Below are 15,563 nucleotides of genomic sequence, written 5' to 3' on the forward strand. Positions count from 1 at the left end.
TTTTTGTGAAAAGTTTAGTCCAAATTTATCCCAGTGTCACTTTCAATAAATTACATCAAAACAATTTCTGCTATGATACAGCAACAAGAAAAAAAACTTCCCCACACAAAAATCAGTATAAGTTTGTTTTATTCCTTGCTGTTCAACATTGTGGCGTTCAGTTTGAATGAAAAATGGAGAATTAACATATGTCACTGTGGAACGTATTACTGGCAGGTTAAAGAAGTAGCTTTTTGGTTAACATCATTTTTAATGAATAATGTCACTTACTGTTTGTTACCTTAGTGTTTATCCGACAAAACTCACAAAGTATGATACAAATATGCCTAAATGTGGTGTTGAGCATTACTAATATAATCTAGGTCTCCAGCCATTTAAATATCAATTTTTTGAGCAACAAATTACAATTTTAATCACAAGTAGCGATAAAATAAAATTAAAAAAAGCGCAATTTGATCAGTCATGCTAATAAAGATATGTTCAAAATTTGTAAGTGTAAAAATCACCCTCATTAAATGATAAAGACATCATTGTTGCTAAAGTAAGTTTTAATGAATTCAGTTAAGACCCGAAGCCTTAAAAAGTCTCTCGATCTATTAAGTAGATAACTGAATAAACTGTTTGGTTTGAATTTCAGCATATTAATAATAATGATAATATAATCTTTGACTTAAAGATACAAAAGTTTTAGTAATTTATCTGTTATATCTGATGATAAAACATGCATGAGCGATCAATCCAACTATTTAGATAATTACGCTTGCTTGACAACGTTTCCTCAGTGTTTATGATAAATTAACACACGACTCAGCATCTTATAAACAGCACATTGTGCAGTTTTCAGTTTTATACCCTGCAGGTATTGCTCTCAAGTTAATTGCTGATGTGCTATGTTCGAACATAATTGGGTACTGGTGTTATTTGAGTATTGGCATTACATTTTGTTGTTATTATATTCCCATTTAATCTTGCATTATTGGATTCCCCCCTTTATGTTTTTGCCCATAGCATAATGCAAAATGTCTTTGAGGTATTAAATAACTTCACATAGAGATATTCATATTGAGGGGAAGTGCAGTTCACAGGAACCATAACTCTGGCTACACTATGTTTTAATTTTTGCCCTTTGTTCATTTCCAGTCCATGTTTTTGTCTTTAGCATAACTTTAAAAGCATTTGAGATATTGACTTCAAACTTTGTTCTCAGATAGATCGTATTGAGTTGTTGTGCATTGCACAGGATCCATAACTCTTGCTGCAGTATTTGGTGATTGCACTTGGTTTGTTTTCATTCTTTATTTCAGATAGATTTTATTGATGAGAAGTGCAAATGAACCATAACTCTGGAAAAAAATTCATACCCATATTATTTTGCTGCATATACCAAAAATGTCCTACTAATCTTGATGCCTTTATGATACATGTTGTTAACATTTCCATTATAAGCACATCTTATTACTCTGACTTGAAGTAATGCTAACTAGGAGTATTAAATTTAAAGAGTTATGCCCCTTGATTATGTATGAAGAACCTACTGACAGTGGCATCTTCTTGGAGTTTGTTTGCTTATAAGGCATACCTATCATCGCATTGCACTTTTATCAAAAGAGTTTGCACTTCTAGAAGTTTTAGCGTTAATTAATAATGATTGTTCAGCTGATAAAGTTTACTGAACACTGGTGCACTTTGTAAAACATTAATTTCGTCCTGATGATAAGCTTTGATGGTGTTCAGTAATTTTATGTTCTGTATATGATAGGCTTGCAACTGTTCAAAATTGCAGACGTCTGTACTCTGTAAGTAACCCTTTGTTTTTACTACTGCCCCTGAGCTAATATCCTACATTTATTACAAAATAAACGAAGATATCTTTCAACAGTTACTCCATAAATGTTTATTTGCAGAACCATACGCCCACATCAATGTTGCTGTTCACCCAATGCAAGGCTGGTAGAGATGTGTTATGAAATCTCGATTGTTTAATGAATGAATGGTTAAATGATGTGCCAGTCTTTTATTGGTAATGGTATCCTGTTATTCTTATGCATTTATCAAAAGAATTGGGCCTGGAATGTGCGGATCATTGCCCCATTTATGTGGTCAATGCATACTTATAACACTATTAGACAGTTGAGTGTTTGAGTTTACATTTTGTCAACTGGCCCAGCTTCTATTTAAATCTATGTGATTGAATTCAATAACATCTGACTGTTGCTTTATCAATGTACAGCAGGTTTGAAAAAAACACTTTAATCCCATGGAACAAAATAGAATTTTGAACACTATGTGTTCCTTAGACATGCAATCCAGCTATAGTGCTCAATGAAACATTCTGCATGTCTGATATAGGCATGCTTACAATTCTAAACTAGTGTAAAATAATGTCAGTTTCTAGTCCATTTTGAGTTAAATTGTTTCACTGCGGGTAACCATTTTCTTAATGGAAAAGGTGCACTGTTTCCTCACGTTGAATTGTCTACTAAGTTGCAATGCATGAACACCAGAATGGTGTTTTGGCATTACAACTTTCACAAAATCAAGCATAGTACACCAAGTTATAACATTTGCAAAAAGGCAATCTTTTGTCAATAAAAAGCTATAAATATGACATAGAATTGCTAAAACCTACGATGAATGATAAAATATTCGTTAAAATACTGCTTTGACATGGTCAACAAAGCTCTATCAAGTTATGCAACTTCTTTAGACAGTTAGTTTTTGTTTTATTTGCCATGACCGTCAAACTTGTTTATGAAAATGAATAACTTGAGTTAGGGCTCACGTATTATGACCAAACTTTGTATAAAGGAAGAGTTTACGGAGACCTTTCATGGGATTGCATTAAGGGTCTCAAAGGTCAAGGGCACTGTTGGTAAAAATATAAAAAATGGTTCAAACATAATAACTTAAGTTAGGGTTGCCATATTGTGACCAAACTTGGTATATCCTTTCCGCTACCATAGCCGCCTAATGCAGACCCTAAATTCGGGTGTCCCCATTACCTCTATCATTCACCAGCGAACTACCACAGCAGTGTAAACCGTACTCAAATTTTCGGCTTCTCATTACCGCTATCATACAGCGTGGGAATACCGCTTATTTTTATAATCTTGTACATGTTTTGCTAAAAGCAGAGACTTCAAACTCCCCATTAAAATGCGTTAGCAATTAGGTAAAATGTTTATCTATTTCGAAACAGTACAAATTTATAACACAATTAAAGAAATTAATTAAAAACATTATATAGTAAATAAAATTATATAACATAACACCCTTATAAATCAAGTTTGCATTTCACGAATTAGTGACATATACATTATCCCTAATTAGGTAATGTTCTAGAGAAAATGTACATTTTTCCTTTTACTTAAACCCTTTCATAGACACATCAATACAATAAAATGCATTTTATTGGTTTTATTATGTAAAGGCAATTAAAATATTCACTTATTAATAAATATGACATATCGGCATAACTACGCTCTGGTTGACTTCGGAAAAATACAAAACTCTCACTACGGATATGATGAATTTTGAAAAAATGTAGGAATAACCATAGACGTGTGTTGTAGTAATTTGACTGAAGAAAATCATCAGTAGGTAAACGCACATGCAAAACAGCGCAATGGTAATCCTGTGATATGTAGGTTGTGGTAATTTTCATCTTCGGTATTGGCTACTTTTTAATGTTTATAAAACTACTATAGGCGAGTTTTGTAGATAGGAATTACTTTTATGAACAATTTGTTAAGTACATAAAAGAAAATATTATGCATTAATACACTCTGGTAGTTCTAGTACAAACATTTCAGTTATATGTATTTCAAAATTGCCGGAGACGTTTAATGTTATGATCAGTCTTGGAATTATACCACGTGTTCATGCAAAGATGCACTATGGCAGTTTTAACTTTTGTAGTAACTCGATATTGATGTCTGTTGTTTTCCTCATAAATACGCTACGGCTAGTATTTGATATTTCTAAAACAGCTATTTTGTACTACAGTAGTAGAAAAAGGTTTTCCAAAATATTTCAAAAGTACAATGCTTAAAAAGATGTTTGTAAGGCAACGTTGCGAAATGTTTTTATTATTTCAATCATATTATGCATGTGTGTGCTTGAATCGGAGTAAATTGAAAAAAAACACCACATAAACACTCTCTGGAATGCCATGTGTGACTAAAATATGTATGTATAATTACGCTATTTTAGCCGTGCTTAATTTTAATGCAGACATCACATTATCACAGTTTTCCAGGCACGTGTCATTCTATGTAAAATTCAATAATAAAAAAAAAAGAAACTTATGATTTAAGAAGTGGTTAACAACGTTTGTGTCTCTAGTTCATTGTTTGTCCCTGTAGTTTTCATTATATTATACATATTTTTGTTTATTTTAGTATTTACACATGCATAGAGCGATTACAAAACAATATGATTTTTTATCAAATAAATCGGAAGGAATTTAAATAACAATTCTCTATCATGATATTTTATACACATGTTCATTCATTTTCTATATAAATGTACACTTATAGGACAAAAATCCAAATACGGATTCACAATTCATTCATACATCAAGGTTAAAAAATGTATAGATCATTTATTTACATCATAGGAACTTGAGGAATACATAGGGATAAAATCAAACATGACGAAAATCAATAATGATAATAATTTTTCTCCTATCAACAAAGAACACATTTACATAATTATATAATAGAAAAACATAGACCAGAACATAAATCAAAGTATTTGACTGTAACTATTATATTGCTAAAAATATCGCAAGATTTGTCACGGGAAACAACACCAGTATAATCACAGCATGCGATTAACGAAACGGCAACAGAGTATAGTGGAGTTTCTGGTGCAATGCAATATCATCGGTCTGTGAAAAGAAATCACATTGTTAGCGACAATTGCATTGTATATGTGTAATTTCGAAAAATATGTTCTCATTTTATGCATGAAATGTTTAATCCTATAAAAAACATTAAAACAAACATTATTCGTCCCTTCAGGAACAAAAGGTTGACACCTGAACAACATTTTGTTATGATTATTTCATCAATACTATATTGAAAATTTATTTTAAAACATGATTGATCTAAACGGTGCTTTCTTGTACTAGACTCTGAAATTCAAGATGTGCCATTAAACAGTAGAAATAATTTAATGTATGCATTTTCATGAACTTCAGAGGCCGTTCATTGTTTCGATTTAAGGGTCATTTCAAAATACAATTATATAAAAAACATATATTATTGAAAATGTTTTACATACATGAGTTGTTGTTTTCTGTTCCTCTGTGTTTCTGGACCCATAGTCTTGTTGGACTTTACCTCCATTCGGCCTTTCCTAGAGGTAATGACACGATACGAAATAAAACATTCCCTTAAATAAAATAACATTTCATTCGAGTTTTGTTTTATAAACATTAGAATTATACTCGTGCAAGCTAACTCTGCACTGCACATTGCCATAGAGGTCAAGTTAAAAAATGTCGCTTATTTGTTTGGATTTCCTTATACGTGTGCTATACCCGCCGATAAGTTGTTCTGCAACCTAAAAAAAGAACATAAAACATTAAACAGCTGATTGATTTTAAAAGATGTTATTCATGTTTCATTTTGGTGGTACATGCAACAATCAATTTGTTATTAAACCTGATTATGGTAACTATTCAACATTCTACTGCAAGTTTGTAATATACTGTAAAAAAGGTATTACCATTCTCTCAAACAGCTTATAGGTAGCCGTAGGGTTGACGCTTTATCCATGATGAATCACAAGCGAGATGTCCACGGCAAACCACTCAAATTAGGTCCACAAATAAGCACTTTGTGCTGGTACACAGTAAATGTTGACTGTCTACAACACCCATGTTCTTTTTTAATTAAAAAATAACTTTGATGCATGTTTTTCCCACTTTCCTTTTGTATTTACTTCTTCCGTCAAAACCTTGTTCTGTCGGCTATTTATTATAGGATTGAAATATGTCATTGGGTTGCACACATGTTTTGATTATTCCCATGCAGTGGACATAAGCTTCCGGTTCATGCCATGTGTTCCCCTCTGCTGAGCATCTTAACTTTGCCATCTCTTTTCGTGGACTGATTTTGCGATTGACCAATATGTCCTTCCGGTGTTTAATGCGTGACACGAATGTGTAGATTTTTTCAAAACGCAGGAGGAACTGATGTTTTAAACTTGTCGGCAAATACAACATGATCATCATGTCATGTTTTCTCTTCAGTTCTCTACAACTGTTTGAGTCAACCCTACTTGTATCTTTCGACTTAAGTACGCCTGGTAATTCCTGAGATACCCCATGACACACGGAGCACCAACGATTCTTGAATGGTGACCGTGACATTTGATCATTGCTTCATCGACAGATATGTATTGATGCATGTTGTATTAAGTCATGCTCCTTTCCCATACAACTCATAACAGGGGTACCTGTTGTTCTAATGTAACCTTGATGCGACCTTGTGATATTTGTCCGGTTGGTTTATTGTCTATCGCAGTGGTTTTTATCGCAACTGTGACAGCTATTTTGTAATGGATGTTCTGTTGATATATTTTCCATGGTTACTTTATAGCGATCACGTAATAGATGTCCGGTTGGATTTATAAGAAATCATAGCATATATTTCTACAGTTTTAAAAGGAAGCGTAACTAGCGTTAAATGACCTTCAAAGGCAGCGTCGCCTTTGAAATGGGTTGTGTTCTGTTGATTACGTAATATGTTTATACAGGAAATACCGCTGCGTAGTTTTGCATACTTCCAGATTCAAGAACGCTACCAAAGTGCACTTAAGTGACTGATTTAGTTTAATTCAAACATGAAATGTTTACCTTATCGAAGTTAACACACAGCTAGTCCGTAAAACAAATATCACAGTAATTCCACTGCGCAGTTTTGCTCATTTCTTAAATTTAACTGTGATACCACAGCGTACTTCTGATACAAGAGGAAAAGCATAAGCATGCTGTTTTATTAAAGCAAATTTACAAAAGCCAGAGGCGAATAATGTTGAATGACGATTTTTAAAGAAATACCGTTGCTTATTTTTGGATGGTTATTATATTTGAAAGAAATTCCGTAGTGTAGTAACTGTTTCTAAGACAAAGTACCATAGCGTATTAATGCTGTTTTTAAAATTCACAATCCTTCTTATTTTAATGAAAAATGTACCACAAATTTGTGGAAAATGTGCATTTTGCGGCTGTGGAACTGGACGTACCTACTTTTTTGGTACGTTTCAGTCGTCTACAGTATTCCTACAGTAAAACAGTAACGGTAACCAGCACCCTTGAAAAATTGGTCTGCATTAGGCGGCTACGGTAGCGCGTCGATGTACGGTAGCGGTATTCGAAAGGATATAGGAAGAGTTGATGTGATTGGGTTTGGACCTGGTGACTTTTTACTTAAAATAGAAAAACAGTTGACACTGAATTTATTTTGTTAGAGTTGACATATTGTAATCAAACTTGGAATATAGGAAAAGTGTATGGAGACAGTTCATGTTTATATCCTCTAACCAATTTGGCATTTCTCTAACATACAAAACTTAACAAATCAGCTTAGTTATTATTCTCTCAACACATGCTGAAGTTCTTCTGTCAATCATGAAGACCTGGTTTCGTCGCATTGCAATGTGTCTTTACATGTTAACTAACTGGCACCACAATGAAAGACAGAATATTGAAGCTTCAATGATTCACCTCTGTGAGTTTTTGTATTTCACTGGTTGATCCTGATGAGCGAAGGGTAAGGAGCACCTAAAAAAAACAATATTAAATTTAATGTTTGTGTGGTAAACAAAAAACCCTTAAATTTCTTATTGGCTTCAAACTCATGAAGTCTACATGCTCATAATGATGTTCACGTGGAAATAAAGATGTTAAGAATGATAGAATAGTTATGAGTAACAAGTTACTTATAATGGAGTTTGTGTGTACAGTAAATTGTTTGTATATTTTGAAAATCGCTTTGGATGATTGCTTGTTTTTTGTCTGCGGCTAGATTCCACAAAGATTATTCATTCCCAGTCACTTCTTGTTAGGCATATAATTAGTGGGAAGACATTTTTTTGGTATTAATTATGTCTCCTAAGAGTGGGATGTCTAGCTGTTGCAAAAATTTGCCTCGTGAGATGTTAATTTCATGAAGATTGGCAGCTTGAAGTGATGATGTAAGTGAATTTTAAGCTTGCGGCTGAATTTGTTGTGCAATTCGTGTGTGCATGTAATCATTTGTAAAATCATATTCTAAAAGCTAACTGATTTTCATTAATCTTGTCCTTAGTCTTGAAAGTCTTGAACTAATGGTATACAGATATAAAATCTGTCAGCCTACAATTATTTAAAGATGTATTTGATGTGTTCTCAAGCCATGTATAAATTTAACTTAAATATATCAAGCTTGATATTCAAAAGCTCAGTAACTTAACCCGGTAACTGAGTGTAATAATGTTAGCAAAATCACACTATTTGCACAAGTTGAGTCCAACATACAGTAAAATTTTATACTGTCCTGTGATTTTGTGTATATTCAATTATTGTTGCTGTGACTGGTAGGCCGATGAAATATTAACCCGATTCCCTTTCGCTAGGAGCAGGGCGCGCTTCAAGTTCGCTTAGCACCACTGAAGTTCAATTGATTACGGCATCTTAACTCAGCTTTGGAATGAAAAACAAAATGTTATAGGTCAAAATAAATTTTAAATCATTTAACAAAATGGGAACTAAATTAATCCAGATGAAAAAAAGAATGTGACAAAAACGTGAAAAATAAATACAGTATGTCACAACAGTTTGTTAAGTTATTTCAGAAAAAGGAAAAAGAACACAGTTTGTATTTTGTTGTACTCTATGTCAGCTTTAAAAAACAGTCCTAGGTATAAGTAAAAACATAAAAATTTATCACTTTTTCTCTTTTCAGAGTGAAAGAATTGGGCAGACATATGGCCAACAATGAAAGAGAAACATATCACAGGTAAAATATATACTTTAAAATATTCAGTTTTGTTGTAATGAAATCATCAATATATGCTTCCAATGGTATTAAATTGTAACATATTCAGTTTTGATGTAATTAATTCATCAATATATGCTTCACACAGGTTATCATAACATATTCAGCTTTGATGTAATTCATCAATATAATGCTTCACACAGGTGATTGTAACGTATTCAGTTTTGATGTAATTAATTCATCAATATATGCTTCACACAGGTTATCATAACATATTCAGTTTTGATGTAATTAATTCATCAATATATGCTTCACACAGGTTATCATAACATATTCAGTTTTGATGTAATTAATTCATCAATATATGCTTCACACAGGTTATCATAACATATTCAGTTTTGATGTAATTAATTCATCAATATATATGCTTCACACAGGTTATCATAACATATTCAGTTTTGATGTAATTAATTCATCAATATATGCTTCACACAGGTTATCATTACATATTCAGTTTTGATGTAATTAATTCATCAATATAATGCTTCACACAGGTTATCATAACATATTCAGTTTTGATGTAATTAATTCATCAATATAATGCTTCACACAGGTAATCGTAACATATTCAGTTTTAATGTAATTAATTCATCAATATATGTATTACACAGGTAATCGTGACATTTTCAGTTTTGGTGTAATTAATTCATCAATATATTCTTCACACAGGTAATCATATCATATTTTGTTGTAATAATAAGTTCAAGTATCACATCACTGTATGCCAGAATTACCAGGTATGTCATTTCTGTAAAATTGAATCTATGATTTTTTGGGGGTATTATTTCAATTTTTACTGTTTCTGTAAGCTACGAAATGAATTGTGATGCCTCGTAATTAAGTAAGAATGGAGAGGTAAAAATGCAGACTCTGGTGTATTTAGTAAACTGCAGAAATGTTACAGTCCTGACTGCGGCAAGCTATTAATAAAAATGTCAAGCAGCCGACACTAAAATGCAATTTTTCTTAGAGATGATACTAAGACAGGTTGTGCTTTGTTGTAAGAAATTCTTGGTTGAGGGTGTCTTTTTATCCTTCATAATTAAAGTTGAGTTGCGGTTTTATAATCATTCAAGAACTTGGGCATTGTTGGCCGTTTGAGCTCTGTCACAGCTGCCTTACAAAAATCAATTACATTGAGTACAGTCATAGTGTCTTGGAAAAGTTTAATAAGAAATTACCCGTCTTGAGTTATGGCGCTTGAATTGTTTGTAATTTTACAACTAAGCTCTCTCAAGCTCCCTTTACAGAACTCAATTACATCATGTACAGTCATAATGTCTTGAAAATATTGAATAATCAATTACCAGTCAAGACTTATGGCCCTTTAATTGTCTGTTTTTACAAACTAAGCACTGTCTTAGCTCTGTCACAACTCCCTTAACAGAAATCAATTACATTGAGTACAGTCATAATGTCTCAGAAAAGTTTAATAACCAATGACCAGTCTTCAGTTGTGGCCCTTGAATTGTCAGTTTTTTATGACCTATATATAAGCACTGTCTTAGCTCTGTCACAGCTCCTTTACAGAAATCAATTGCATTGAGTACAGTCATAATTTCTCAGAAAAGTTTAATAACCAATTACCAAGTTATGGCCCTTGAATTGTTTGTTTTTACAAACTAAGCACTGTCTCAGATCTGTCACAGCTCCCTTACAAAAGTCAATTACATTGAGTACAGTCATAATGTCTCAGAAAAGTTTACCAGTTAACCAATTTTTACCATTTTTTTAACCAAAGTTTACCAATTACCAGATTTGAGTTATGGCCCTTGATTTGTCTTTTTTTACAACTAAGCACTGTCTTAGCTCTGTCACAGCTCCCTTACAAAAATCAATTACATTGAGTAAAGTCATAATGTCCCAAATGAGTTTAATAACAAATTACCCGTCTTGAGTTATGGCCCTTATATTGTCTGTTTTTGCAACTAGTTCAAGTTCAAGTTCAATATTTTATTTGCTAAAGGCCACCGGCCCAAGACAACAAATATGTATATTACAAATGTGCAAAAGCAACAATGGTAACATCGGTTGAACAATTTACAATATAATACAAACACAATTACAAAACAAACAAATGAGAGAAAAATCCCACAAGAAACCAACAAGAGTATGGAAAAAAGAACAAAAAAACAAAAAAACACAAAAAAAACACACAAAAAAAACACGAAAGCTAAAGAGTTAAGAAATAAAGAAGTGCAAGTCGGAATACAGATTCGAATGTGTAGCATGCATTAAATACCTTTTCGAAACGAAATAGAAGGGATCTAAAGAGTACACATTGTAATAAAATACTATACACACTCTAGCACAGAAAACACCCCTGCAATAACTTGCATCCCGTCTAAGTAATCGAGACGTCACCCACGTAGGTGTGGTTGATCTAGTGGTACCCACCGATACGTCAGGCACACATCTCAAAGGCCCCCGAGATCACAAGTAATTACAGATGTTACACAATTAATATCATTACCGAACAAAAGTACACAAGTTACTGAGGTAAGTATTAATTTTACTTATAACATTTTTACAACGCTTGTAGTAAAGTATTTCTATGTTGCATAGCAAAGTATATATACATAGCAATATCCCTTAACAAATTTTCATTTTTTGTACGCATCAAGATGATACAATTGTTAAAAGTGGCATTTTCATAATATTTCCTTGGTAAATATGTTTTTCTAATATTAGAGTAAAAAGGACATTTGAGCAAAAAATGGTATTCTGTTTCAATAACATTTTTACATAATTTACAAAACCTTTGATCACGATGAATATTAGAGTATCGACCATATTCAATCTCAAGGTTATGTGATGAGCATCGGAAACACGCAAGAGCATTTCTATATTTGCGTATATTGACGCAGTCTAAGTAAATTTCATGGCACAAACTTGATTTAAAACAAGAGTAAAATTTAAGTTTTTCAGAATCTATAATAGAAGAATGCCATTCCTGGCGATACTGGTCATTAAGTGATTGTTTCAACAAAGCAATAAAATGAGATTCATTCAATACTTCTTGGTTATACCAAACGTATCCAAATCCACAACTAAGCAATATATTCTTTACATATGTCACCCAATTCCTATGACCATGTTGGTCTGCCATCATAAGCATACTATAAGCCTTTTTAATATATCTGTCATCTCCTACCTTCAAAATTCTAATCCAGTAATTAATAACCCGCTTTACAGATTCAATATACATAGGAAAACGACCACACTCGCCTAATACAGCAACATTTGTAGTTTTTAGTGGTAAACTCATATAGCGCTTACAGGCATTAATGTGGACTTGTTCTACCACACATAATCGTTCTACACCCCAAATCTCTGAGCCATATAACAATACTGGTGCAACTTTGCTATCATATATCTTAAAAAATGAAGATTTAGATAATTGGCCATACTCATATAGTTTTGACAAAATAGATATTAGAATTCGTTTTGATTTGTTTGCTTGTTCCCCTGCCATTTTTGGTAGAGATAACTGCCTCGTTAAGGTGACGCCGACATATGTAAAACTATTTACAACCTCTATTGATTCACCGCGATAATACCATTTTTCGGCTTTTGATAGTATGCCCCCATTTTTAAAAACCATAATTTTACTCTTTTTGGTGTTAACGAATAGTTTATATTCGACACAAAAGTCACAGAGTGCATTTAATAAACGCTGGAGACCACATGGGGTATCTGCTAGGATAGCAAGATCGTCCGCAAAGAATAAAGAATTTATAAGTGTTCTGTCTGGAAAAAATTGTATTCCGTTGTATTTTGGTGGTTGTATAAGGCTTATAAAGTCATTTATAAACAATATAAAGAGTATAGGAGAGGCCATGCATCCTTGTTTTAAACCTTGGGGACAATCAAAACTGTCTGATATTTCACCTGTTGGAGAGCGAACTCGGGCTTTCACACATTTGTACATTGAAGTAATTGCATAATATAGTCGTCCGGCAATGCCATTTCTTAACAATATATTAAATAGGCGTATTCTATCAACAAAATCGAAAGCTTTTTGAAAATCAACAAATGCCACATAAAGCTTTCTGCCCTTCATAGATAACTGACGTTGTGCCAATGCATATAGAATAAAAGCATTGTCCGTAGTGCGATATCCCTCTCTAAATCCGGCCTGAGATTCGGAAATCTGGTTGTAAATATTTACATAAAAAGTAATACGTTTACATAAAATACTAGTATATATTTTACTTAGTACGTTTAACAACGAAATGCCCCTGTAGTTATCAGTAGAGTTTGTATCACCTTTTTTAAATATAGGGATTATAACAGCTTCGCACCATTGATTCGGGTATACTCCAGTAATAAATATCCTGTTAAAGAGATTATTCAACAATGGAAGAATATGATGTATACTGTGTATGAAGCATTCTGGCACCAAACCATCATTACCGCCATTTTTACCAGTTTTAAGCCCTTTTATGGCTCGAATAATTTCGTCATCTCCAATGCTTGCATTTAAGATTGTGTCTGTTATTTCATTAGTTTCAATGTCTGTTACTTCTGGAAATGGCTTTTCCGTCGTATCAGTGTCTTTAAATAGATTTTCAAAGTGCGTTTTCCACTCTGCAATAGATATATTATTTTCAGTTCGTCGAGTGCTGAATAGACGCTTAAATTTAAACCAGAAAGATTTAGTGTCATTGCAATTATCTATCAAGTCGTTTAGTACAGATTCATTAAAATCTCTTTTTCTTTTGTCACAATGATCTTTATAATCCTTTCTTGCTATTACGTAAGCTTGCAAATTTATATCTGACCTATCTCTCCTAAATTTACGTAACATTTTCTGTTTATGATACTTAAGCGATTTGCATGTTTTATCAAACCACTTTGTCTTTCGAGTGTTAGTAAATACAAAAGTACGTTCACAAACTTCACTACATTGTTTCAGTGCTTTTGTAAATAAGTTAACAACGATATCTATGTCCAACTCGTAATCATTTACTTGCGATTCAAAGGTCACGGTGAACTCGTCATTGAATACAATTTTCAATTCTGTATCAAATAAAAGTTGATGATCAGGATCAAACACATATTTTGTGGACTTTTTTTCTTGTGATGGCTGACTATCATTATATATTTTTCTGTCACGGATACGTATTTTCAATTGCAATGGAAAGTGATGCGATTCCGTTCGGTCACCTATAATGAAATCGTCGATTATATTAACAATGTCATCCGTATATAGGCAGTAGTCCACAACACTACTGCCGTTTTGGTTAATGAATGTAAACTCGCCGATATCCTTATCGTTATGTAGACGCCCGTTTGCAATTCTGATGGCATTGTTTTTACAAAAGTTTATAAGATTAAGGCCAAAAGTGTTTGTACTTTTATCGTTCGAAGTTCTAGGAATGATATGTGAATCATCAATAAAGTCAGCATACGGTTCGGATTCATCGACATAGTTGTCTAAAGTCAAATAGTCTTTACGGAGCCCAGTTATGTAAAACATAATGTGATGTCGTCATTCGTATCCGTCATGGACTTGTCTATTTTTAAAAATACTGCGAAAAGACAATCCCCGTGTATTCTTGTTACGTTTACTTTATGTATCGTTTTGTAATATATTACTATTCCTGCCATTGCTCTACCATGATCATGCTTTCTAATAGCTGGACAGAAAAAAACGCTATAATCGTTTGAAAATAAAGGAATGTCGCTCTCATGTTCGACCCACGTTTCTAATAGACATATTACATCAAAGCTTGACAAGAACTTTATAAATTCCTCATCAAGTATCTTATTTAATAATCCATCAATGTTCCAGGTGATAATGTGTAGAGATGTTGTGTCTTGCCTTCGGCCGAATTCCTATATATGTTCAATCTGATCTTCGCCATTCTGGTCATTTGTTTCAATAACCGCGTTTGTTTGCATATAATCACTTTCCATATGTTCTGTCTGATCTTCGCCATCATGCATACTGATAGCCATAACCGCGTCTTGTCGCATGTAATCATTTTCATTATGGATGGCAGGCACTACATTTTCATGCAATGTTCGCCTTGCTTGTTTGTATACTCGTCCATTCGCGTTATCGTTAATTTGTTCATTGTTATCCTTCACATTTAGTTTACCGCGATAATAATATCCGCGCTTGCCTTGGTCTTGTAATCGTTTTAATGTACTCCTCTGTTTAAATGTTAGGTCGTCGCCAATTCTAATACCATTCTTCCGTAGATCTTCACGGCCTTTATAGATTCGTAGTTTGTCATCATCGTAACGGAATGTCACCAGCGTCAAAGGCTGTTTGCCATCTTTAGGTTCACCAATAGATTTGATCTGCTTTATATCATCATTTATCCATGTATCCCTAGGGCTGGCCACGTTAAGGACATGCACTATAACCGCTTTCTTCAAGGATCCAGTTGTTATAGGCTCGCTGATGGGCAAGTTAAATATTCGCATGTTGGCCTTTAAATTTTCACGTTGGAGTTGTTCAATACTATTTTCTAGATCTTCAAATTTGGACATGTTCTCACTAAA

The 15,563-nt window shown here is 33.2% G+C and overlaps 2 protein-coding genes across 4 annotated transcripts in view; one reads left to right on the plus strand and one right to left on the minus strand.

The window, feature by feature from the left end:
* Positions 1–419, minus strand: part of LOC128243235 (techylectin-5B-like) — an 11,634-nt gene extending 11,215 nt beyond the window's left edge. For 2 of the 3 annotated variants that reach the window (XM_052960854.1, XM_052960856.1), the window contains exon 1: positions 1–172. This exon is cut by the window's left edge. The gene's annotated coding sequence lies outside the window, so the exon portion shown is untranslated. Of the gene's footprint in view, positions 173–270 lie in introns of those variants that run through there. The other variant, XM_052960855.1, reaches the window with a different exon arrangement.
* Positions 1–15,563, plus strand: part of LOC128243234 (protein disulfide-isomerase TMX3-like) — a 57,464-nt gene that overhangs the window by 21,699 nt on the left and 20,202 nt on the right. The window contains exon 10 of the mRNA XM_052960853.1: positions 8,955–9,008. Within this exon, the coding sequence (XP_052816813.1) occupies positions 8,955–9,008 (54 nt within the window). The remainder of the gene's footprint in view (positions 1–8,954; positions 9,009–15,563) is intronic.

Source organism: Mya arenaria, chromosome 8, assembly GCF_026914265.1.
Source record: "Mya arenaria isolate MELC-2E11 chromosome 8, ASM2691426v1".
Taxonomy (NCBI): Eukaryota; Metazoa; Mollusca; class Bivalvia; order Myida; family Myidae; genus Mya; species Mya arenaria.